Here is a 24,679-nt window from a genome sequence, read left to right on the forward strand (position 1 = left end):
TTCACGGCAGTCTGTGTAACGCGAGCAGTTACATTAAAACAGCTGTGCTGCACCATGAGTCATCTCCGCTCCTGTCCCGGTCACTTCCCTGCTCTCGGCTACTAAATATAAAAGCGGCGGCGGCTGTATGAAAAGATAAATCACGGAGCCGCCAGCCGCTTTTATATTTACTAGCCAAGATCAGGGAAGTGACCGGGACAGGAGCGGAGATGACTCATAGTGCAGCACAGCTATTTTATGTCACCGCCGCGTCGGTAGGTTTTTTTAACGGACACCGAGATCGTTTCAGACTAGTGCGCATGCGCACTAGTCTGATCCTCAGCTCTTCCATTAGGTATCCGGGGCTGTGAGCATGCGCACTGCTGCGCTGCTCAGCTGTTCCTGGTCGGAAGTGACGAGGGGTAGGTTTTTCTCACGGGGTAGCTAATTCTCACGTTACACCGGTTCACACTACTCCGACTTGTCAGGCGACTTGGACAAGTCGTGCTCCATTCTGTGCAATGGGAACCGTTTTTCTAATGAGTCGCTCCGACTTAGAAAAAGGTTCCTGTACTACTTTTGGCCGAAGTCGGAGCGACTTGCATTGACTTCCATAATGTGAAATCAGTGCAAGCCGCGCCGAAGTCGCGGTGCACGGCGACTTGTTCAAGTCGCCCCGAAGTCGTGTCGCCATAGTGTGAACCGACACTTACTCACTGAGCTGCAACTAAATGTATAAAAGTGTTTGATCCCCAAGCAAAACATGACTTAGTACTTGGTGGAGAAGCCCTTGTTGGCAAGGACAGAGGTAAGATGTTTCTTGTAGTTGGTGACCAGGTTTGCACACTTCTCAGGAGGGATTTTGGTCCCCTCTTTTTTTACAGATCTTCTCTAAAGTCTCCCTCCTCAAGAAGGCACATGTACAGTCATGCCAATGAACATCTAAATGATTCAGAGAAGGATTGGGAGAAAATGCTGTGGTCAGATGAGACCAAAATTAAACTCTTTGGCATTAAATCAACTTGCTGTGTTTGAAAAAAAGAAAAATGCTGACTATGACCTTAAGAACACCATTCCTACAGCAAGCACGGAGGTAAAAAAACAAGATGCTTTGGAGCTGTGTCTCTGCTAAAGGAACAGGCCAGCTTTGCGGCATTGAAGGGCCAATGGACAGGGTCATGTATTGTTGCACTGTAAATCGCACCAAAGTAGTGCAGGAACCTTTTCCAAAATCTCACCATGCTGAGCCGCATTGATTAGAATAGGCACCAATTAAAAACAGTGATATTTCCCTTGTCATGCAATTATGTGTGACACAAGTTGCATCAGAAGTCACACTTGTGTGAACCAAGCCTTATTAGAGGTCTCTGTCAGGGTGTGTGATGTGAGTGTTGGTTTATGGCGCTACCAGGAGGGAGTATGTGAGTATAATCTAAAAAATTGTTTACAAAATTCTAATAAAGGTCATGCAAATGTTGCCCATGTATTGTGGTATTAGGTAAATTCCATGCAGACAATTATATTCACTTTTATACTCACGTATATATATCACTTATATAACAGTTAAAGCGGAGTTCCACCAAAATGTGGAACTCCCGCTCATTTGCTCCCCCCCCCCCTCCGGTGCCACATTTGGCACCTTTAGGGGGAGGGGGGGAACGGGTACCTGTTTTTGACAGGTACCCTTCCCCACTTCTGGGAACGGTGCCGCAGTGAAGTGAGGACCCCTCCTCCTATCCTCCGCTGCCGAGCCAATCCTAATGTGCAGCGCGTGAGGCTTCACTGCTGGGTTCCCTGACCGGCAATGGCAGTGGGAGCACCCGACAGCCGGTGGAAACATCGGCTGCGGTGCTGATATCAATGGACTTCAGGACAGGTAAGTGTCCCAATATTAAAAGTCAGCAGCTACAGTATGTGTAGCTGCTGACTTTTAATTTTTGGAGGGGAGTGGAACTTCGCTTTAAGTGCACTGTGCTTCACAAAAGTGCTAGTGCTCTGTGTACTATGAATTTAAGACAAAAACTTGCTGTAAATTATACAATGGTTACCCATATACTGATATTTACCATTTAAGGTGCTTTAGTGCTAAATGAACAGTGCTGCATAAAAAAGTGCTGGTTGTGCTACCTAAAAATGTATGCTGTACATATTTTTGCGTGTACTAAATAGTGCTTAGACAAAAAGTGCTTAAGACAATTGATAAATAAATAAAATGGTGCTGTGGTCCCCGAACGTCAGGGAGACTATTTTTTGCTAATGTGCCAACATATGCCAGGTATGTGCAATTAGTGCCAACAAAGTGACGATTGCAATCAAAAAGATATATATTAAAAAAAAGTATAAAAGTCTCTGTTGGTCTGAAATTGACAGTGGTACAGTAATCCAATATATTCCAGGTGTTGTGTCAGCCAGATTCCATGCAGGTGTAACACTGTGTTCTAGTGCATCCACCCATGGTCCCCACTAGGTATTGCACTCACCGGAATGCCTCCCCCTTTTCACAGGGGCAAAGGCTGTGTTGGGGTACTCTCTATCCGGGATAGGATGTCCCCCTCTCTGGTGTCCGCTCTTTAGTGGGTCTGGTGAGGCTCAAGAAAAGATGGAAGACCCACTAAAGAGCGGACACCAGAGAACTTAGTTCTTAGCCCCCCTCCACAAAAAATTGTGTTGCGTGAAGACAGAGTCCTGATGCTAAAAATACTGTAGCTGACTTTTACTATTAGGACACCTACCTGTACAGGCATCCAGTGGTGTTCTCACCTGAGCCGCAAACTTGGCTAAGGTAAACCGGTGGTGAAGCCTTCAGGCTTTACAGCAAGGTTCCTACTGCACATACCCAAATCACGCTGCGCTCTGTAAATGGGCAGACTGCAGGGGGAGAGGGAGCAAACTGAGCCGGAAGTGGGAGCGGTTACCGGTAACAATCAGGCACAATTCCACCCCCCCCCCCACCCCTGAAAGGTGACAAATGTGGCAGCGGAAGGGGGGGGAGGAGGAAGACAAGCAGAGCTTCCCCTTTTGGGTGGAGCTCTCATTTTAAAGCAGAACGAAAACCATCAGTTAAAGGCCAAACACTGGATTCCAGAAGGAAGAACTAGCAGATTCTAGCAGCTGGGATCACAGGCATATGCAAACAGCTGTGGCAACTCAATCTACACAAACCAATGACAGGCTCAAAGGAGCGGTCGCTGTTCACGTGTATATGCACGTCCCAGTAGATGACCCCTTGTGTGGAAACGCGTCGGAAAGAGCTGGTCGCGCTGTCATTTTGTCACGATACCGTTCTGCAGACGGCCGGGACGTTCTTCAGCTTGTTGCATCTTTTTAACTTGGATTGCTGTAAGTGTATTTGCCTTTATTAAATTTAATTTGGTTTTAAAGGATAATGCACTATTAGTCCCTTTCTTTCTTTTGGGAATGCATCTTTGGGCCATTTCATCTTGAGCCGCACCAAGTTTTTTTCTGGATGCTGTGGGTGGATGTGATCTGGAGGATCTTCAAGGAGAGTGCTCCACCTCTTCAGTCCTGCTAACACGGGATCATCTACCTACTTTGCTTGAAGTTTTTACCTCCATCATCTTTGGTAAGAGTCCATCTTTATCACTGGGCGTTATTTTATTATCACATTGTCAAGTTTATTTGGAGGCTCTGTTTTGTCTAACACATGGTAAGAGGCCATTCACTACGTTGGAATTTGAACACAGTCACCATTTAAATGTGGACTCACCACTGAACATATTATTTGCACATGTTTGATTATGGACTTTAATTGATGAACTGTATTTTGTTTACACATGATTCTGAAGTCCTCCAATTTTGTGCATTATTTTTGCACCTACAAGATTTGATTGTTTTACACATTAATATTGTTGGTTTACTATTGAAGTGCATTACTATCCACTTTCATTAATGAAAGATATATTATTCTTTCTGCATCCTTTAACAACCAAACTTTGACCATTCTTCAAATCTATGCACCTAACTCCCATGGAAGACAATTTTACAAAACTATCATGAACAAGCTCCGCCCATAACATCATTCCCATTTCATTATCTGTGGAGATTTTAATGATGTTGTTGATAACTCCCTAAATTTCCCCAATTCCACTAGGAAAAAATCCACAGCCCTCCACTCACTTCTTAAAAGAGAAGACCTATATGATCCTTGGCGATGCTTACATGATGTAGAGCGAGACTACACCTATTATTTACCCTCACAAAAATCCTACTCTCGGATCGACCTGTTCCTGATCGATAAACACACACTTCAATTAATTGAAGAAGCAAAGATAGGAATAAATACATGGTCAGATCATGCACCAATCGCCCTCAAAATTTTCACTGATCACCATTTCAACACAAAAATGATCTGGAGGCTTAACACCTCCCTCATCGCATGGCCCCAATATCAGGAACAGATCACATCCGAAATAGATGATTTTTTTAAATAACACTGGCTCTGTTAATAATCCACACATACTATGGAATGATCACAAAGCATCCCTCAGAGGACTACTGATATAGCTAGCAGCTCACGAGAAAAAGAAACGTAATGCTACCACTGATAGTCTATTGAGCCAAATTAAAGCACTCAAACAATCCCATAATGCCAATCCCACAACTACCCTTGATCTCAAACTCCGAGAATCAAGGCAGAAGCTTAGTGAACACTTACGAGGAAATTTTGACCTCTATTCAAAAAATACCTCCCCTTACCTGGTATTCCCAATACAACTAACCATGCGCCTTTCTTGCTAAGCAATTTAAACGCCAACTTACCCGCTCCAAAATCCCTTATCTTACTAGCATCATGGGTCAGCAAATAATAAAACCCAAAGACATCGCAAACCAATTTGGTTCTTTCTATTCCACACTGTATAACCTCAAAGACATCGCAAACCAATTTGGCTCCTTCTATTCCACACTGTATAATTTAACCCAGTCTGACACGGTCACTCCTCCTACTAGTGAAGTAGGAGGAGTGACCGTGCAAAATAACTCACCCAACTCGCAGCTCCATACACCACCCAGGAAATCCAAAAAGTCATCGATACTCTGCCCCTCCATAAGGCTCCAGGCCCTGATGACTTTGGAAACGAGTATTACAAAACATTTTCAGCTCACTTATCTCCCTATTTATGCTCAGCCTTTAATCATACTGCCTCCAAAGGGCACAATACCTAGGGAATCGCTGGAAGCTCTCAGTTACTGTTCCAAAACTGGGAAAATTGACTGATGACCCTGCCACCTGCCAACCAATCTCTCAAACACTGACACAAAACTTTTCGTCAAAATTTTGGCAATGAGTCTCTCACTTATCATACCAAAACTGGTACATACTGGTCAGGTGGGATTTGTTGCTGGCAGGCATCAGACGACACACAGACCTAATACAATGGGCTGAATGACAGAAAATGCCTTCTCTGCTCCTCTCTTTGGATGCAGAAAAGGCGTTTGATCGAGTTAACTGGCAATACTTGAAAGCTGTACTCCATAAATTTGGTTTTACTGGCAATATTCTGCGTTCCATTCCAAGTCCCTAGGCACCTAGTGCTAAAGTGTGGACTTCTGGTATTCTCTCAGACCCCTTCGCCATAACAAATGGAACCCGACACTAATCTTTGCCCTAGTAATGGAACCGCTGGTGCAGACAATATATACTGACATAAAGGTCGGGGATACTACCAATAAAATAGGCCTTTATGCTGATGACGCCATCATATTCCTAAATGATTAAGTTACCTCCCTTCCCCAACTTCAATGAGTGCTTACCTCCTTTGGTACCATCTCACACTACAAAATCAATTATAGCAAATGCTCTATATGTTTGATATTTGCCTGCAACCAACTGTCAATTGTAGCATTGCGACCATCTCTCTATTCTCGTGGGCCCCTAATTCCACTCTTCAATATTTAGGTATCCAACTGGTCTCACCTTCTTCCGACTCAACCTAAATGCTCTACACTCTAAATTGCAACGTATCTCTCAAGGCCTACAAATAAATCATGCTTCCTGGGCAGGCCGCATAGCCCTAACAAAGATTTACCTCCTACCCCACATCTTATGCACATTTAGCGCTCTCCCGCTACCCATCTTATCTGTGCAACTTGCTAAACTACAAGCAACCCTAGTATCCTTTATCTGGAATGGCAAACGCTCCAGGCCCAAAGCCATATCTTATGCACCCCTTCAAAACCTGCCGGAATGGCTGCCCCAGCCATCGCAGCATACTATAAAGCAACAATTCTTGACCAATCCAAAATTTGGTGGAACCCAAATCAAGTGCCTACCTGGCTGCAAATCAAGAGAGTAGCCTTCTTAACTGATCCCAAGAAATTCCTGAAAGCCTTACTTCTACAGCTACAACCCTCTAGCTCCTTCCTTGACACTATCAATGCCACGATAAAAACCTGGAAGTCCCTGCTTCACCGATCTCAAAGCATACCACTGGAACTCCTTTTGCATTTGCCCCATTCCTCTCTCCTGATTCTGCAGCTCTCACTCACCACTTGGACCACAGCAGGCGTCCACACCATTGGAAACTTGTTCACTAATAATCATTTGAGCTCTTTTCAACACCTATGTCAGCTATATTAACTAAACCATAGGAACTTTTACATCTATCTTCAGATACGCTCTGTACTCTCCCACACACGATGGACTAATCTGCCTTTACTTTGGGACCTAGTAAAATTCTACAACCATCCCAACCCAAACTCCAAAGGCATTCATCTACAAGCTGCTGATAAATTCAAAGTCATTGACCAAAAACTCTTCAATGCAATACTGGAAGCAGATAACCCACCTCACTTTCACCACCTCACAATGGCATCAAGCTCTGGCCTTAACTCTCAAAGCATCCAACTGTATCACCCATTGGGAATCGATGCAAACATTTTTTCATAATTGGTACTTTACTCCTGCAAAACTGGCACGTATATAGCCCTCTACATCACCTGACTGCTGAAGAAACTGTGGAAACACTGGGACTCTGTTATATATTTGGTGGCAATGCCCCAATCTGTCTAAATTCTGGGCAGATGTCGCCCTTCTGGTTACCTCCATAACTTATGTTCTGTTTAGCCCTACTCCCCAGATGGTTCTACTAGGCATGGAATCTTCCTTGTGGCCTCCCAGCTTTCAAACCATTGTAACCCACATTTTAATAGCAGCACGCTTAGTTATTGCCAGAACAGGGAAATGTCCCCTCCCACCTTCAATAGCAGAAGTTAACACCATCGTAAATACACATTGCCATTTAGAATATATGTTCGCCAAAGCACACTTTCAAATGGAAAAATTTCTAACCAACTGGAAGAACTGGTTTACTGACGCTAGAGGCCCTGGTCCTTTGCCTTAATCCTACCACCCCTACAAGATTATTTTTCTTTCAACAATCACAACCATAGGGGAACTCCAATCAAATACATGCCTGTCGGGCCATCTTGGACTAAAGCCCCGTACACACGCGTCAAAAATTGGCAGGGAATTTTCGGCCAACGTTCGATCTGCCGATTTTCGGCTTGTTAGTATGATGCTTCCGACAACCAACTCCGACTTTTCAGCCGAAAAAAATCTGGTGTGCAGACTATAAAATTTTTGTTGGCCGTCAACACAACGGCCGATTTTCGGGCAGTCAGTACAGATTTCGACAGGGAAAAATCTGATGAGCAATTCTGGGCATGCTCAGTGAAGAAAGAAAACAAAGAAAGCAACCCAACACATGACATCACTTCTGAAGTAGAATTTTGTTGGACGAGAAAATTCGTGTGCAGTCTAGGCACATTCCAACCAACAAAACACAACTCTGGACAAAAGACGGGCGATCGGTCAGCCGATAATCGTTGCGTGTGTACGGGGCTTAACTGTCCTTCCCTCTCATGCTTTACTATCAACATGTGTGAAAGGACGTCAAACGCATTGACGAAACGTGCGTAAGGTGGAACGCATGCCGTCTACGTCACGGGAGCCTGAGTGGAACGCAAGCCGGTATTCGCCGTTCTCCACTCACAAGCTCCATACCCAGCTGGCGGTTTTTTACTTTATATGTCCTGTGTATTATTCCTAAACGTATTAAAGAGTTCTTAATGGTAATACACTATATGGAGCATTTATTCCTTATACCCTGACCGGAAGCCGCGGAAGGAGGACATCCAGGAGAGGACAATCTGGAGACCTGTGGCACCACAAGGCCCAGCGGTACCGACTCTGGTCCAGGAGGCCAAACAAGCGCAATTAGGTCTTAATATCATAAGATATATAAGACCCACATCATCTGGTGAGTGTGATATCCTATTATTCCTCACGGTGACACCAAGTACCAGCATTGGATCATTGGAGGATCCCACACAGAGCACCTGCACTTTATATTCACACTGCACTGAAGATTAATTTGCATAATTGCACCAAGTCACCCATGAACTGCTATTTATGAACTATTTTGCATCAATTTTGAGCACCTTTTGATTGAATCACTACAGAGACTGCACCTTCCATCACCTGTTCCTTTTTGATATATTGATTGTATTTATAATGCACTGCATTTATTTATTTATTTATTTATTTGTTTAGATTTGCATAATACTGTGGCACACTACCCTTTTTTAAACAGCATCCCAAGGTTATTGCTATTTATTTTTCCTTGCGTTGATTATTTTGAATATACATATCTCATCACATATAATTTTTGAAACTAGCACCAAGCACCTTACCAAGGTTTACTGCACCATTTATGATTTACAGCCTACCATATAATTTAACTGAAACTATCTGCATTGGCTAAGTAATTATCCAGCAATAGTTTATCTAAAGCAAGCGCTATAGCTGGCCCCATTTATTGTGGCTACAATCCTTTTTATCCTGTACTTTTTCTATAGCAGCTGCATTCCTATTTAAACACTTATATTTTATTATATCCTATTTTATACATTTTAATTTTATTAGAGCGTGCCTAGGCGCGAGGGATATACACTCCAAGTATATTTTTTTCATGTGAGAAAATCGCATTACTGACAACTTCCACTATCTTTTCTCCCCTACATTGAATTGCGCATACATTACATGTACCACTCCACTTGTATTAATATGTTCCGTTACAACATTAATGTTTGCCTACAACTCCAACAGCCGTTTTCTTACTGGTATACCTCCACAGTTTTTTGCTTTTCTTCATTTGAATTGTACTTGCATAAATACCTTAATAAAATATTATGGAAAAAAAAAAAAAAGACTCCTTGGTCAGAAGAATGAACTGTTTGGAAAACTGTGCCCTTTCAAATACTAAGTGAAAAAAAAAAAGCTGATGAGCTATGATTTGTTAAAGCGGAATTTCGCCATTTCATTTGTATCCTCCCTTATCCTTCTGTGCAGCTATCTAGCAAGGTCCAGCATGTGCGTAGATGCAACATCGGTTTCTGACAGGTATTTGGGACCTAGGAGGCACCCTAGTCATGGGTGGTGTTTGTGAAAATGCACAGAAAACTCGCAGGGCCTGACTTAGGGTGAACACCAGGAAGTGCAGCAGATAAAAACACCAAAAAAGGTACAAATTTATAAATAAAAAAAAAAAAAATTATATAAGAAATGAGGGGAGAGGACAAAAAAGATAAATTGATGGTACAGGGAGTTAGGCTCAGCTTTAATCAGCAAAAAAGTGTGTGTCTATATGATCTTTACAAGAGATACTTCTATATTAAATTACTTTGGGAACACGTTATAGTGTGAGCTGGCTGCTTAAGAGATTGTTTAAAAAAAGATGTGTGGCAGCGCGTGAGATCATAAGAAATTCAATCATTTGCAAGAGATACTGTGGTGCCATTTGCACATTTACAAAGAAAACAAAGAAAAAAACTGAATAAAAAATGCCTTACTTCATGTAGTTTTATTTTCTTTTTTGCAAACTTTATAATAAATGAACAATGCAACACACAAAACTTAAGGTTCTCCGTTATCTACAAAAAAAATAATTTGCCAGATGGGGCCATTTTACCACTGAAATACCACTTTCACAGTCAACTGATTGACGTTGATTGGATACTAAGCAGACATGAATAGAAAATTCAGCTGCACAAGGAATATTTCTACTAGCATTATGCAGTCAATATAAGATGATGACCACTGTCTGCCACGTAATTTACTATGATCTGGTAGTTGGATACTTTTGATTAAGTCATAAAGCTGTTCATTTAGTATTCAAGTAAAGGAACGTGTTTAGCAGGTTCATAAAAATTTTAAGGATAATTATAGTAATTGTAAAACTAGCCATCGATATGACAACAAAAAGCCAATTCATGATATCCATTCACACTTATGCGACATGTCATGAAACTTTGGACATCAAAGTCGCATAATAAGTTATTCCCTATGTTTTCCAATGATAATCATTCATATATGTGCGACTTAAAGTTGCAGCCATTTCAAAGTAGTCCATGCACTACTTTGGTCTGACTTTCAAGACAAATGAGGGCCCCAGACTTCAAGCTTAAACCTCAAAAGTTGCATGAAAGAGGTACCTGAAGGTTATACAATACAACAGTTGTGGAACAATTGTCCATTATTACTGGTCAAAGTCGTATCCAAGTTGCACCCATCCAAAGTTGCACCCCAAATTTGGCGAAACTTTGGAGTTGTACAAGTGTGAATGGAGCCTTACAGGGATGCAAACTTTATATTGTCTTGCCAATTGTTCACTTGGATGCTTTCACTCTAAACAAGCTTACTGGACGTTTCACTAACTCTTTTTGAATCCTTTCCTCCGGGCAGCAGACTTTTAGCAGAAAAAAAACACTTGAGGCTTGTAAACTTGTGTATCGCATTTAGGTGCGAATTTATTCAATTGGCCAGAATAATCATTCTGGGCATTAAAATGAATTAACGCTTAAGCGTTTTTTTTTTTCCTGCCAAAACTCTGCTTTTCCTGAACCCACTGGGTGTGGAGTTTTGGCTGCTTCTAAGCACCCCTGCTTTTAAACGCCTCAAAAAAAAAAAAAAAAAAAAAAATGACAAATGCCCCTAGGAGCAGCAAAAAAAAAAAAAAAAAAAAAAAAAAAAAAAGTCTAGTGGGCATGAGGCCTTAAGCTTCATGTGGTGCTGAAGCTTACTAAAACCTGCTTTTTTTTTTTTTTTTTTTAACCACTTGCCGACTGCCTAACGCCGATCTACGTCGGCAGTCAGCCCCTCACAGGCAAAGTGACGTAGGGCTACGTCACTAGCTTGTGAGGGTCTAGGGAGCGAGCGCGCCCCCGGAGGCGCGCTCCCGCTCCCGCGTGGTCACGGACCCCCCCGCGCGTGTGACCAGCGGACCCGATGTCCGCCGGTCACTCGGCGATCGGCGGGGGAGAGGGAGAATGTCAGGCAGCTTGTGTAAACAAGCCACCTGTCATTCTCCTCGCTGTAAAGACACTGATAAAACGGATCTAGTATGTAGATCCGTTGATCAGTGTCCTTACAGCTCAAGCCACAGCCAATCACAGTAGAAAGCACGCCCCTAGGGACACACACAGCCCCTCCCTTCCAAATAAAGTTAACCCCTTCACAACCAGTGTATTTTTACAGTAACAGTGCATATGTATAGCACTGATTACTGTAGAAATGTCACTGGTAACCCCAAAACTGTCACAAATGTCAGTCAAGGGTCCGATCTGTCCGCCCCAATGTCGCAGTACCGAAAAAAAAAATCGCAGATCGCCGCCATTACGCGTTAAAAAAAAAACAACAAAAATGACAAAAATCTTTCCCTTTGTTAGTAAACGCGATAACTTTTGCGCAAACCAATCAAAATATGCTTTTTGCGATTTTTTTTACCAAACATATGTAGCATAAAACAAATTGGCCGAAAATTTTAAAAAATTTTGATTTTTACTTTTTTTTGGGGGGGAATTTCATATAAAAAAATGTGAAAAATATTGTTGTTTTTGCAAAATTTACGCTCTTTTTTTGTTTATAGCGCGTGATCAAAAAATCGCACAGGTGATCAAATACCACCAAAAGAAAGCTCTGTTTGTGGGAAAAAAAGGACGTCAAATTCGTTTAGGTACAGCGTCGCACGACCGCGCAATTGTCCGTTAAAGTCACGCAGTGCCGAATCGCAAAATACCCCCTGGTCAGGAAGGGGGTAAAATCTTCCGGGGCTTAAGTGGTTAAAGAACAATACCACTCCCGTTAAGATCTGTGTTTAGCATTCTCAAACTCCTGCTAAATGGTACTTCAAAGGTTTCAACAAAGCTTTCTGAAAACCGTACACTTGCTTTGCAAAATATTGCTGTGCGCTCTTCTCTATTACAAGCTAAACTCCAGAAGAACAAGGACTTAGGGTGGAAATTCAGAAGCCTGTGGAAGCGTACATTTATCTCACTATTTTATTTTATATCCACCCCAGTATATCCATGCCAGAACCAGCTTGCGGGTATATATTTTATTTAAACAAACTATTATTCCTTCTGTGATTTCAGGGGGCATCTCTGTTGCAGTTACCCACTAGAAATCAATCAAATAATTAATGAGCATTTTAGTGAGCAGCACGAAAAGTACTTACATGGAATTGTTCTTAAGTAGAGGTTATCTCTGATTACTTGTTGTAGCTTGTGATCTATGGATCCCTTCTGGAACTGCAGGCTAAGATAGTGCCGAAGGTCTTTATTTATAACTTTACCTGCAACACAGAAAACAATGACCATGAGACAATTTTTTCAGCAATTTTAAAATCAAATTTCAATGTGTTACACAGCACTCTATGCATTTAAAATGTATATATATGCTTTTTTGTTGTTTTAAATAGAGTATAGACATTATTGTCCCTCTGTGTCCTATCGGTGAGGTTTTCCTTGACTTCCTGTCCTGGAGATGCATTGCGAAGCATGCTGAAATTTGCCCATAATGGGGAGAGGTACCCCTGTAAACAGTAGTTACTCCAAGAGGTGTCCCCATTGATAGATATTACCTCCATTGCTGTTTCAGTACCAAGTGTAACATTTTTGATTTCCTATCAGTTTGTTTTGGTGACAATGGTCAAAAGAACAAACAGAGAGGCCTATCTTCTCAGTGGAGACACAGACAGCAGTAAAAATGGAACAGTTCTTACCCTTCCATACTCTATTCAAAGTTAGAATGTAAAAGTTTTGGTTATACATAACACTTGAACCTTTTCCCTGCTGGCTGCATGCATATATGTGGCCTCTCGGCGGATGGGCTTTAGCTTCAAGAGGCCATATATATGCGACCCTATGTAAACACAAAGCTGTGCTGAGAGCATGCACCCTGCACGCTTACCGCAAAATCACCGGTGGGAACCGAAAAGCTCCCAATGCATATTTGCAATCAAGAGGTTTCCGATCATGTGACTGCTGTGACAGCCAATCACAGCGGACACATGACCTAAATGCCTACCTCCGACTCCCGGCATCTAAAAGTTCTTGAAGGGCCAGGAGGTGGCGGCGGGCAGGTTTTAGGGTCATAAACCATTGAAAATGAAATATGTACTAAGATAATATATTGAGACTGTCAGTTATTGACCCCCTCTTTACAACATGCAGGTTACTTGGCTGTCATCAAAAGCTTGAATACTTTCTAAACGAATAATTAAAATTAAATTAATTACATTTAATTTAAACAAAAAATGTTTTCTTTCCTCTTTTTATTGGTTGAACTAGATGGACACGGGTGTAACTAAAGCAATTCAAAACCAATATTCAGATCAGAAGATCTGACTACACTGTGATTGTACTCTCTGCATGCTTGTTGCTAAGTCTAAGGCCCCTTTCACACGGTCTGCATTCCGTTGCGGACCGTGCTCTGCTCAGCGGGATCGATCCGCCAATCCCCGCTGAGCCGGCGGATGAAAGCTCCGTCTCCGCACTGTGTGCGGAGAGGGAGGTGTCAGAGCCCCGCTGCTCTCTATGGGGAATCGGATGAGAGCGGACCTCATCTGATCCCATCCCCAGGACGGATGGAAAATAGGGTTTCCATCCGTCCGGATTTCACGGACAGGATCGGATGCAGATAGCAGCGGGTGTCAGTGGACATGTCACCGCTGCTCCATAGGGCTGAATGGGGCATCCGATCAGATCCGCCTAAAAAACTGATAGGTGGATCTGATCGGAGCGCCGTGTGAAAGAGCCCTTTGAATCAGAAAGTAATAAAGGTCAGTGATGACCAGGCAATATAGTGCTGTCTTTCTTCAGTTCAGTCAAGAAACTAGCTTTGCATTAGGTCGTCTGAAATAACAGCTACCATAGCTCCTTTAAAGTACTTTTAGTTGTAACTCACAACTCTAGATCCCAACAAGTAGAACGACAACCTTTAAAGTCCAAACAAGTCATTAAATCAGCATTTAACACAAAACATGTAGTGCACCATCCAATGCTTTTAACAAAAAAATGTATCTTTAGCCATGAAACTAATTTTTTAATCATGTAAAATTCAGTTTAAAAGGGTCACATGCTTTAGCTTTGCGATTTCATCCTTGTGTGTGGTAGCAATGCCCATGCAGCTAACTGGGTCTATGTATATTTGAATACATGCTGTTTGAGCATTCCCTTTCATGTATTTGCATAATTTAAAATTCTAAAAAGAGCAGAAATACAGACAAAAAAATTATTAACAATGTCCCGGATCACACCAAATGTATCAAGTGGTTGTATACCCAGAAAAGTGACTAGCCTCAGATGATACACAAAAATGAAGAAAATCTGTTTATCTGCAGCCATGTGTTCTGTACAACCTTTTACAACACACAGATGAAAGGATTTTTATCAGCAGCAGAAAGCAGGGGGGCAAGGATCCAATGCCTCACACACTGTAGAACTAGAGCACAGAGCTGAGTGTAATCTGAGAGCGGATAGGAGGAAAGTAACACCCCCTTATTCAAAACCCTAAACAAACAGAACTGGGGGTCATCTGATGTATGCTAGAGAGGGGACAGGCGATCTCCTAGGAGACTTGGTGCTTTGGATTCAGGTTAGTACACACTATATTGAGATGTACTTTGTTCAGTTTTCATGTCTGAGGTTTACAGCCACTTTAAGAGTTTGAGAAAACAATAACATAACAATGCTGCAGTCTGCTCTGTCCTGTCTAGGGTAAAATAATTTGATAACTTATTAGTTGGGTTTTGCAGTGTGGAAAACCAGTACGCTCATATTTCATTACTTTAAATATCAGTCTATTAAAGGGCAGTGACATTAAACAGACACTGGCAAATCAAATTTCCAGGAGTTACGGTATGTGATTAATAGCACTGAACACACACACCTTAAAACTCCAGACTAGCTGGACAATCCTTAGTTAATGCACATTGTGGCCATTGTCTGATTTCCCAATCCAATGTTAGCATACAATACACCAAAAATGTACAGACATGAGTTTTATTCAAATACCCATCTCTGAAAACAATTGACCTGTAAACTATAAAATAATAATTAAAAATTAATTCAAAAATAAAAAGGGGCAAAAATAATATGACAGAAAAGACAGACAATCTGATTAGGCTTAAAATAGCCTTTCTGTTTTAAAAATCCTTTGTCTACATTTTAGTTGGCAAATCATAACTTATCTATGAAACGTTCTCTCTATGGAGTTTAAATGGCTTCTTATCCAAGGTCAGTTGAAAAAAAATAAAATGTTTTGTGCATGCAATTGGCAAATGGATGACGCATATAACTTATCAGTGCCTGAGAACTGCTGCATTGCATGAATTTTTATATACTCAAGATGCCTTCATGTCTATGCATTGCACTAATGCTCAGTAATACTTGAGATTTACTGCATATAAACACAGTGCATGGTAAAGCATGCCACTCTGCGCCGTGTGTTGCTGTGCCATCCATTAGAATAGCACCCCAAAGGACAGATACAGAAGGTGCTCATGGAGTTGTGCTGCAGTGCCCCAAAAGTCATACACCAAGCATTATGGTGTCAGGTCTGGTTTTGCTGCACTGGTGCATTGGCAGCTCATTTAAAATGTCAAAGTGTGGCACAACTTGTGATGAAGGACTTAATGTAACCTACAACTAAAGTATCGCCATATTTGTAAGTCCTGCCCCAAAGAATATTTGCTATTCCAATAATATAGGACAGGCGTTTGGAATGCCAGTGTACTAGGCACTGACAAGTTTGCCTAACCTACGTCATACAATTATACAGAACAGAACAATTTTGTTACAATAACCAGGGTTAAACGAAATAGTAAAAATTAAGTGCAAAAAAAGGAAAACAACAAATGGTGCTGTATAAAAACGAAATGTATAATGACTGAACCACAAAGTTTAATATTGTCAGAGGCTAAAATGTTTAAATACATCCATGAATAAAATGTGTCTGCTGTAATTTTAAATCTGGCTGGAATTTGCAACTGCAAAATGTAAAACCACACGTACAAAATAATACAGCACATTATACGTAAGTATACTGGAAAGTACCATTACATAACATATTCCTAGATCAGAAAAAATAAAACACAAATGTTTTCTGCAGTGTCTTCATTAACGTAATGGTCATATTTGGTTTACAAAACCACTAGTCCAGCCAAGACTGCAGTTCTATGCGCTTTTATTAAACCATTACCAGCAGTTAGAAGAATCGAGACACAGACAGCCAGGGCTTTCCACGCAACACTCAAAACCATATGAAGCCACAATTTTTATCTCTGTGGGAGAAAACAAATAGTAGACGCACTTATACATGTATATTCACTCATTACAGGCATGACACCATTTTGGACCCTGCTTGGACTTCTCTAAAGTAAAGTAGGGGCCTCTACTGCCAGTTCTTCTCATTGCAACTACAAGAGAAATGTAGTGTTTTGTAATCAGTTCTTTGCATTTTTTAAGTTTTTCATTCTTTTCAGATTCTAGCATTTAGACCAAACAAATATCATTAACCTCTGAAACTTCTACGGGTATTTAATTTATGCTATGCTTATTTAAAAAAAAATAAAAAATAAAAACACAACCATAAAAGTTCAACCATAACGTCCATAAGCAGAATATGCACATGAATTTTATAAAGTTCATTACTGGTATACATTATATTACATCACTGATCTCTATAGCTGCAGGTACTGAGGAGCAATTCATCCTCTAGTTTCAAAACAGATACTCAGTTTAGATTGTAGTCGGTTTCTCAATAGCTCAGAGCACCTGCTTTTTATTTAAATAATAAAAATCAACACCGAGAGATAAGCTGTAGCCTCAGTGACTCTGCTCTGACCATTAATTAAAGCTGAACTCCAGGATAGTTTTTAATTTGAATCATCAATTCATGATGCACATTAGCAATGAGGTATCGAAGAACTGCCAACTTCACTTCCACTCGCTGCACAGTGCTGCTGGAACAAACTACAATTCCCATCATGCATTGGGAACTGTAGTGGTCAATGAGTGTGAATGTGGGTGCAATTGTGACTGGGTTATTAGCTGTGACGAAAAGGAGTCTCCTAGTCTGTCAATCATGGTAATGTGGCATGGTGGGAGGTACAAACCAGGTGTCTCCTGGCTTGTCAATCAAATTCAGCTGTGTTAGTGGAAAGGGCAGATGGGGAGACAAAGCCACACACTAAGCCTACGTCCAGTGGTTCCTTTTACTACACATTCTGATTTACAGTTTTTGGTATATATGAAGGTTTTACTTGATTGATTGTGATGAATGTATGCCCTTCATATTGATAGCGCAACACGTTTTTCAGTAATAATATGTATAATGTTTATGTGGACATTTAGTGAGTGCAACGGTCACTGAGAAATTATTATTTTTTACTTTTTGGAGACTTTTTGTGCAGTATAGCTTTTGGTTTAAGAATATGTAAATGGTTGAATGTCCAAACCTAGCCACAGATTTACTTTAAGTTAATCAATTCACTGGGGTATGTATTACCATATATGGTGTTTCAGGTGGATCTCACCGCATACAGATTGAAGGAGCAGATACTTGCAGTTCACATGAAGGGACAGTTGGGTAACTACAAAATGTCAACTGTACTACAAAAGAGTGCTCCTAAGTGTGGACCAAGCCTCAGAAAAGCTAATTTAGCGAGAACCTATTGGGAGAACAAAATAAATTGCTGCAGATATAATATTAAGGCTCCTAGAGGTGCCTGCACATAATAGCAGCCTCCAAAACCTTCTTGCTACATCCAATTCTCAGGCCAGGCAAAAATGGAGTACCCCCTAACGTCTGGTGCCAACACCTTCCATTTCCTGCCCATTTCTATTGGCCAGAAAGACCTGCTCATCTCTTGAAGTGTCATAGCTTTGCCCTTGAGAATAGCCTGAGTTTCAGCCATTTCAAGATGGTGTAAAGCCAACTGCAGGTATGAACAGTGACTAGGGATGCACCGATCCGATATTCGGATCGGATATCGGCGCCGATATGGCCATTTTTGATGGATTGGGGATCGGTAACATTGACCGATCCACCTGCCGATCCGGTTTCTGCTGAGTAACGGCTCAGCCATCCCTTACTAGGTGCAGTAGTAGTATGGGATGGGAGCCGCTACTTCCGGTATAGGTCCGGCTCACAGGCAGAGTGATATCAGATGCACTCCGCCTGTGAATGGAGGAGCCACACACATGAAGCAGCGGCTTTGCTCTGTACTGCAGCCGTTTGCTTTGTGTGTAGCTCCGGATCGGTTCCGGTATCGGTATCGGCGATTTCACAACGCCAGATATCGGTATCGGATCCAAAAAAGTCAGATCGGTGCATCCCTAATAGTGACCACTGTGCTTCACAGCTGCAGCAGTCCTGTCTGACTTCTTTACCAAGCTTGGATTTCTTTCCATGTCCACCCATTATATTTGTCACTGCTCCTTTCACAAGTCTAATAGCTTGGGAAACATTTCCGCTTCCACCTGCAGCCTATAATCCTATTACAGCAGGTCTGCATTATGGGATAGACCCACTTTTTATTGCTCCACTAAGCACACATTGAGCCAGTCCTCCAAGGTCATGCACTGAGAATGTGGATCCCCACTCTAAAGAGTAACAAGAGCCAATGCAGAGACTAAGCATAGGACTGTAAGAACTAAAACATGCCAATTCTGTCTTTACGTACCCAAAACGGGGTGCCCCCACAAATGCATTAATGCTATTATGTTGCCTACACCATTGTCAAACACATTACATTTCTTTACACCTCGACTGCAGGACATGTTGATTGCAGATCACATCATGGACACGTCCACGCCTATTTTTCATTCATCCGAGACAGTATGAATATGTATATATCCCACTGACCCTGCATCAAGAACACACCTTACAAAATGTGCATACACCCTTAACATACAGACTTCACGCTATGAAATTCACAAAGGAAGGTGAGGTGTTACATTCACCTAAAGCATACGAAAATCAGCTGCTCTGTGTGATAAAGTCATGGCAAATAATAATGTTAAAATCTCAGACAATCTTCAGATAAGCACAAAACAGCAGGACTGCAAGGTTATTCACTTTTTTCTTTTTCTTTTTTTTTTTTAAAGGTAATTTAGCCATTTTGAAGTTTCCTTTTATATGTGATGTTGCCCTGCTTCCCTCTTCAGAGATTTAATGCAGAATCCTCCTATTGTATAAAATAAAGCCTCAAAACGTTTGCACCGAATACAGCTCAGCTGAAGCTTTGTATATGGACCTATTTCTGGAACGCAGGACTCCCAATGGGCTCCATTTGTCAGATAAGGTCAAGCAACAGAACATATGACAAACTTGCTGATAGCTGAATCATTGCCGAGTCTTTTGATGGTGGTCGTGAAACAAGATTTGAAAGGCATACCGAGAAACCAGATTATTTTGGAAGGTCTTGGGCCCAATCTAGGAAATATGCAAAATCTGCAAATGTAGAAAAAAAAAAAAAAAAAAAAGAAGCTGAAAAATATATTCCAAATGATTGCACGTCCTGTTTTCCATAGTAGCAGTGCTTAAATTGAGTACAGACAACCAGAGCTTTCCACGTAACACTCAAAGCCATATGAAACCACAATTTTTATCTCTGTGGGAAAAAACAAATAGTAGACCCGCTTATACATGTATATTCACTCATTACAGGCATGACACCATTTTGGACCCTGCTAGACTTCTCTAAACTGAGCATGAACTAATAAAGGAAAAAGGGCACGTCTGCAAAAGGTGGTTATTGCTTTTTTTAACCCTTTGGTGACCCAAGGTCATTGATGAATAGATGCCCAGGCAAAATTTTGCTTCCTTAGTTAATCTAACAATAACTTGGTCAATTTGCCTACTTAAAAATGAGAACATATAAACCTTAAACTAGGCATATTGTTTTTTAAAAATAAGTTTATTTATTTTTTTTTCTACTGAAGGGGGAAAATTGCAAAAAAAATAAAAAATTCTGCAATGCCATCTCATTGAACCCTTCAACCTGCATGAGATCACGATGTCAAACCTAATATAGGGATCACATGATTGGAACTAGGGATGCACCGATCCGATATTCGGATCGGATATCGGTGCCGATATGGCCATTATAGCTGGATCGGTAACATTGACCAATCCACTGGCCGATCCAGTTTTTGCTTAGTAACGGCTCAGCCATCCCTTACTTAGTGCAGTAGTAGTATGGGATGGGAGACGCTACTTCCTCTATAGTCCCAGCTCACAGGCAGAGTGATATCAGATGCACTCCGCCTGTGAATAAAGGAGCAGTACACATGAAGCAGCGGCTTTGCTCTGTACTGCAGCCGCTAGCATTGTGTGTAGCTCCGGATCGGTTCCGGTATTGGTATCGGCGATTTCACAACGCCAGATATCGGTATCGGGTCCAAAAAAGTCGGATCGGTGCATCCCTAATTGGAACCACTATTAGTTCAAAATGGTCAATGCAGTCTAGTGCTGTCAATGACGACTGGGATCGACAGCCACCAGTTGAGCAAAAGTGTTGGCTGGTGGCTTTCAATGGGAAGAGGTTTAGTACCCTATGCCCAGTGAAGGGCACTGTGCTGTAGAATGTGAATATACAGACTGCGGGTGAGAGAGTTAAAAGGGTGAGACAGCCAATAATTCCTTTATCATCTTACAAGATTAAAGTCTAGCTACATCCGGAATTTTTTTGAATGTTTGCTAGAGCAGGAAAGTTTGAAAATTTGGTAAAAGGGGTAAAATGAAGTATCTCCCCGTTCTGTGTGACAGCTATCACCTGGACAGGAAGCGAGGGGAAATCTGCCCAATGTAAACACAGAACACATTAAATTTTGATGGATGTTCTAAACTTTTGCCTGTTCCTCAGAAAAAAAAAAAATATTTAATATTTTTTATCCTATGTCTTTATTGTTGTCAGTGTTGCTTGGGAGAGATATCCCCTAACTCTTTGACAAAGGGGGGGGGGGGGGGGGGTAAAGACACAAAAAAAAAAAAAACAACTCCACCTGCCTGGTGACTCCATTCCTTACCACTCCCCTATGCTCAGAGCTGGGCTGCAAATATACATATTACCAATGCAAGTTTCAGTAGGCTTTAGACAACTAACTTTAGGTAACTGTAACAAAATGAAATGAATAATACAACTTAGGCATCACTATAATTAAGTTGATAAAGTGTCATTTATATATATAAAAAAATAAAATACTGAGTCATTAACAGTGGCTGACTATAAGCATATCAAACACCCAACAGTGTTATTACAAAGTCTGTTCCACCCTAAAACAAAGTACATTAATGAGAATCACAAGGCTAGGTGATTCATTTGAGCTCACTTGTCTGCCAAATTCTGACAGAGGTATCATTGTTAGGATTCAGAGCTGACAAAATGCCATAATTACAAGTAACTGACAATACTCCATTTCCTCTGGTGGATGTCTTCAATAAGGCGCCCATCATCACCAACAAGATTTTGCACAGATTAACGAGACAGAATTTTCTAAACACAGGAGGCAAAAGAGGTCTTCGATTTATATACACTGGGGAAAATTATTATTTGATCCCCTGCCGATTTTGTAAGTTTGCCCTCTTACAAAGAAATAGGGGTCCATAATTTTTATCATAGGTGAATTTCAAATGATTGAAAAAGAATATCAACCAAAAATCCAGAAAAAAAACTAGGGATGCACCGATCCGATATTCGGATCGGAAATCGGCCCCGATCCGGACAAAATAGCTGGATCGGAGATTCGGTAAAGTTTAGCCGTCCCACGGGCCGATCCAGTTTTTGCAGAGTAACGGCTCAGCCATCCCTTACTAGGTGCAGTAATAGTATGGGATGGGAACCGTATGGGATGGGAACCGCTACTTCCTGTATAGGTCCGGCTCATAGGTGGAGTGATATCAGATGCACTCTGCCTGTGAATGGAGGAGCCACACACATGAAGCAGCGGCTTTGCTCTGTACTGCAGCCGCTTGCTTTGTGTGTAGCTCCGGATCGGTTTCGTATCGGCGATTTCACAACGCCAGATATCGGTATCGGCTCAAAAAGGTCGGATCGGTGCATCCCTAAAAAAACATGATACAAATGCTAAAAAATGAAGTTGCAGTTCAGTGAGTAAAATAAGTATTTTATCCCCAAGCAGAACACAACTTCGTACTTGGCAGAGAAACCCTTTTTGCCAAGCACAGTTTCTTGTGTGGGTATGCACACATATCAGGAGGGATTTTGGTCCACTCTTCCTTACAGATCATTTCTAAATCCTTAAGGTTTCTTGGCTGTCTCTTGGCAACTTGAAGTTTCAGCTCCCTCCATAAATTTTCTATAGGATTAAGGTCTGGAGACTGACTAGGCCACTCCATGATCTCAATGTGCTTCTTTTTGAGCCACTCCTTTGTTGCTTGGTGGTATATTTTCAGTCATTGTGATGCTGGAAGACCATCCATGTCCCATCTTCAGTGTTCTGGCTGAGGGAAGAAGGTTCTCATCCAAGATTTTTACAGTACATGGCCCTGTCCTTTGGCCCCTCAAAGCAGCAAAGTCGGCCTGTGCCTTTACCAGAGAAACAGCCCCAAAGCGTAATGTTTCCATCTCCGTGCTTGACTGAAGGGATGCGGTTCTCAGGGTCATAGTCAGCATTTTTCTTCCTTCCAGACATCGTATAGAAAATATATGGAGCAAGATTAAACTTCAAGTTGCCAATAGACAGCCAAGAAACCTAAAAGGGTTTAGAGAAGATCTGCAAAGAAGAGGGGACCAAAATCCCTCCTGAGATGTGTGCAAACCTGGTCACCAATTACACAAAACGTCTTACCTCCGTGCTTGCCAACAAGGGTTTCTCCACCAAGTACTAAGTCAAGTTTTGCTTGGGGATCAGAAAATTATTTTACTCACTGAACTGCAACTTAATTTAAAGCATTTGTCTTATGTGTTTTTTCTGGATTTTTGGTTGATATTCTGTCTCTATCATTTAAAATACACATATGATAAAAATGATACACCCTTCATTTCTTTGTAAGTGGACAAACAAAATCTGCAGGGGATCAAAATCTGCAGGGGATCAAATAATTATTTTCCCCACTGTAGGCCTCTAAACTCTTTGTCATAAAGACAAGAAGTTACTTCGAACCCAAGTAAAAATAAAAAAATATTAAAGGAGAAGTACAGCCAAAGCTGGTTTGTACACTGGTATGCAGTCATGTTGGAACAGGAAGGGGCCATCCCCAAACTGTTCCCACAAAGTTGGGAACATGAAATTGTCCAAAAAGTCTTGATATGCCGATACCTTAAGAGGAATTATAATTTGACAAGCACAAAAAAAAAAAAAATTTACCGAGATTTTTAGAACATTTAAAAAAAAAAAAGCAGCAGGGAAATGTTTATCAAATCTAAGATAAAAAAAAGCAAAAAGAAGCATTGTTTGTTTTCATATCTTTCTGTTTATTCATCTACAGATCAAAGGGATGAACTTCCATCTGCAGATGAACGGGTCAAAAAAAAAAAGTGTTTTTTTTTTTTTTTAATTAAATACTCCCTTGATTTACTCTAATCAGCATTAATTGACTTAATTGCCTAATTTACTCCCTATTCTCCTCCATTTAGTTATTTTCCTGCTGATTTATTTTGTTCACTTCTATTTTAAAAATAATAATATAATTTTTTCCCTTGTCAGTGATTCTAGTGTTGTAAAATGACACCCAAGCATTTACTTATGCCATATAGAGCCATTATCCCTAATCAAGACCAGCTTCAATGCGGGCAGTCTGCTATAACCAGAATAAAATTGATTGTGGCATAAGTAAACTAGACCCACCATGCACAACTAAGTGCTAAATGCAGTGTAGTAGCAGTGACAGTGCAGGGGGTGTATCAGACTATCATTTTCACAAGAGTCTTCATCTTTAGTCTGTTATAAAGGTGGGAGATTTTGTGGTGGTGCTGGAGATGCATTTAAAAAAAAAGATTTTAAAAGAGAAGTATGGCCAAAGCTTTTTAGGCCTTACTTCCCTTGTGGGATACAGGAGTGCACGCACTTGTGCACTCCGGTGGCCCAGAATTAGCTGACAGTGGGCTAAAGTCTGCTGTTGCCTGATGTCACAGAGGCACTCTAGACTCTGGAAGGATCCCAATCATATTGTCGGGATCCACCTAATACCCGATCAGCCGCCGGCTCAGCCACTCAGCATCCTGCTGCGCCCTCCCCCTCAATCCCAGATGCCCGATTGGCAGCTGTCTCATCCTCTTAGTCCCCTGCTGAAAGCCGGGCGAGCTGTGCCCTTTTCTTCCCCAGCCTGGGTGCTCTAGTGCAGTGGTCCTCAATTCCGGTCCTCGGGGCCCACTAA

General features: G+C 41.3%; 1 protein-coding gene across 3 annotated transcripts in view; it reads right to left on the minus strand.

Moving 5' to 3' along the window:
- The window catches only part of MAGI3 (membrane associated guanylate kinase, WW and PDZ domain containing 3), a 603,948-nt gene that overhangs the window by 337,661 nt on the left and 241,608 nt on the right, over positions 1 to 24,679 (minus strand). For all 3 annotated transcript variants that reach the window (XM_082246222.1, XM_082246221.1, XM_082246223.1), the window contains exon 2: positions 12,513 to 12,629. In XM_082246222.1, coding sequence (XP_082102348.1) covers positions 12,513 to 12,629 — 117 coding nt within the window. The remainder of the gene's footprint in view (positions 1 to 12,512; positions 12,630 to 24,679) is intronic.

Source organism: Pelophylax lessonae, assembly GCF_965119305.1.
Source record: "Pelophylax lessonae genome assembly, chromosome: 2".
In the NCBI taxonomy this organism is placed as follows: Eukaryota; Metazoa; Chordata; class Amphibia; order Anura; family Ranidae; genus Pelophylax; species Pelophylax lessonae.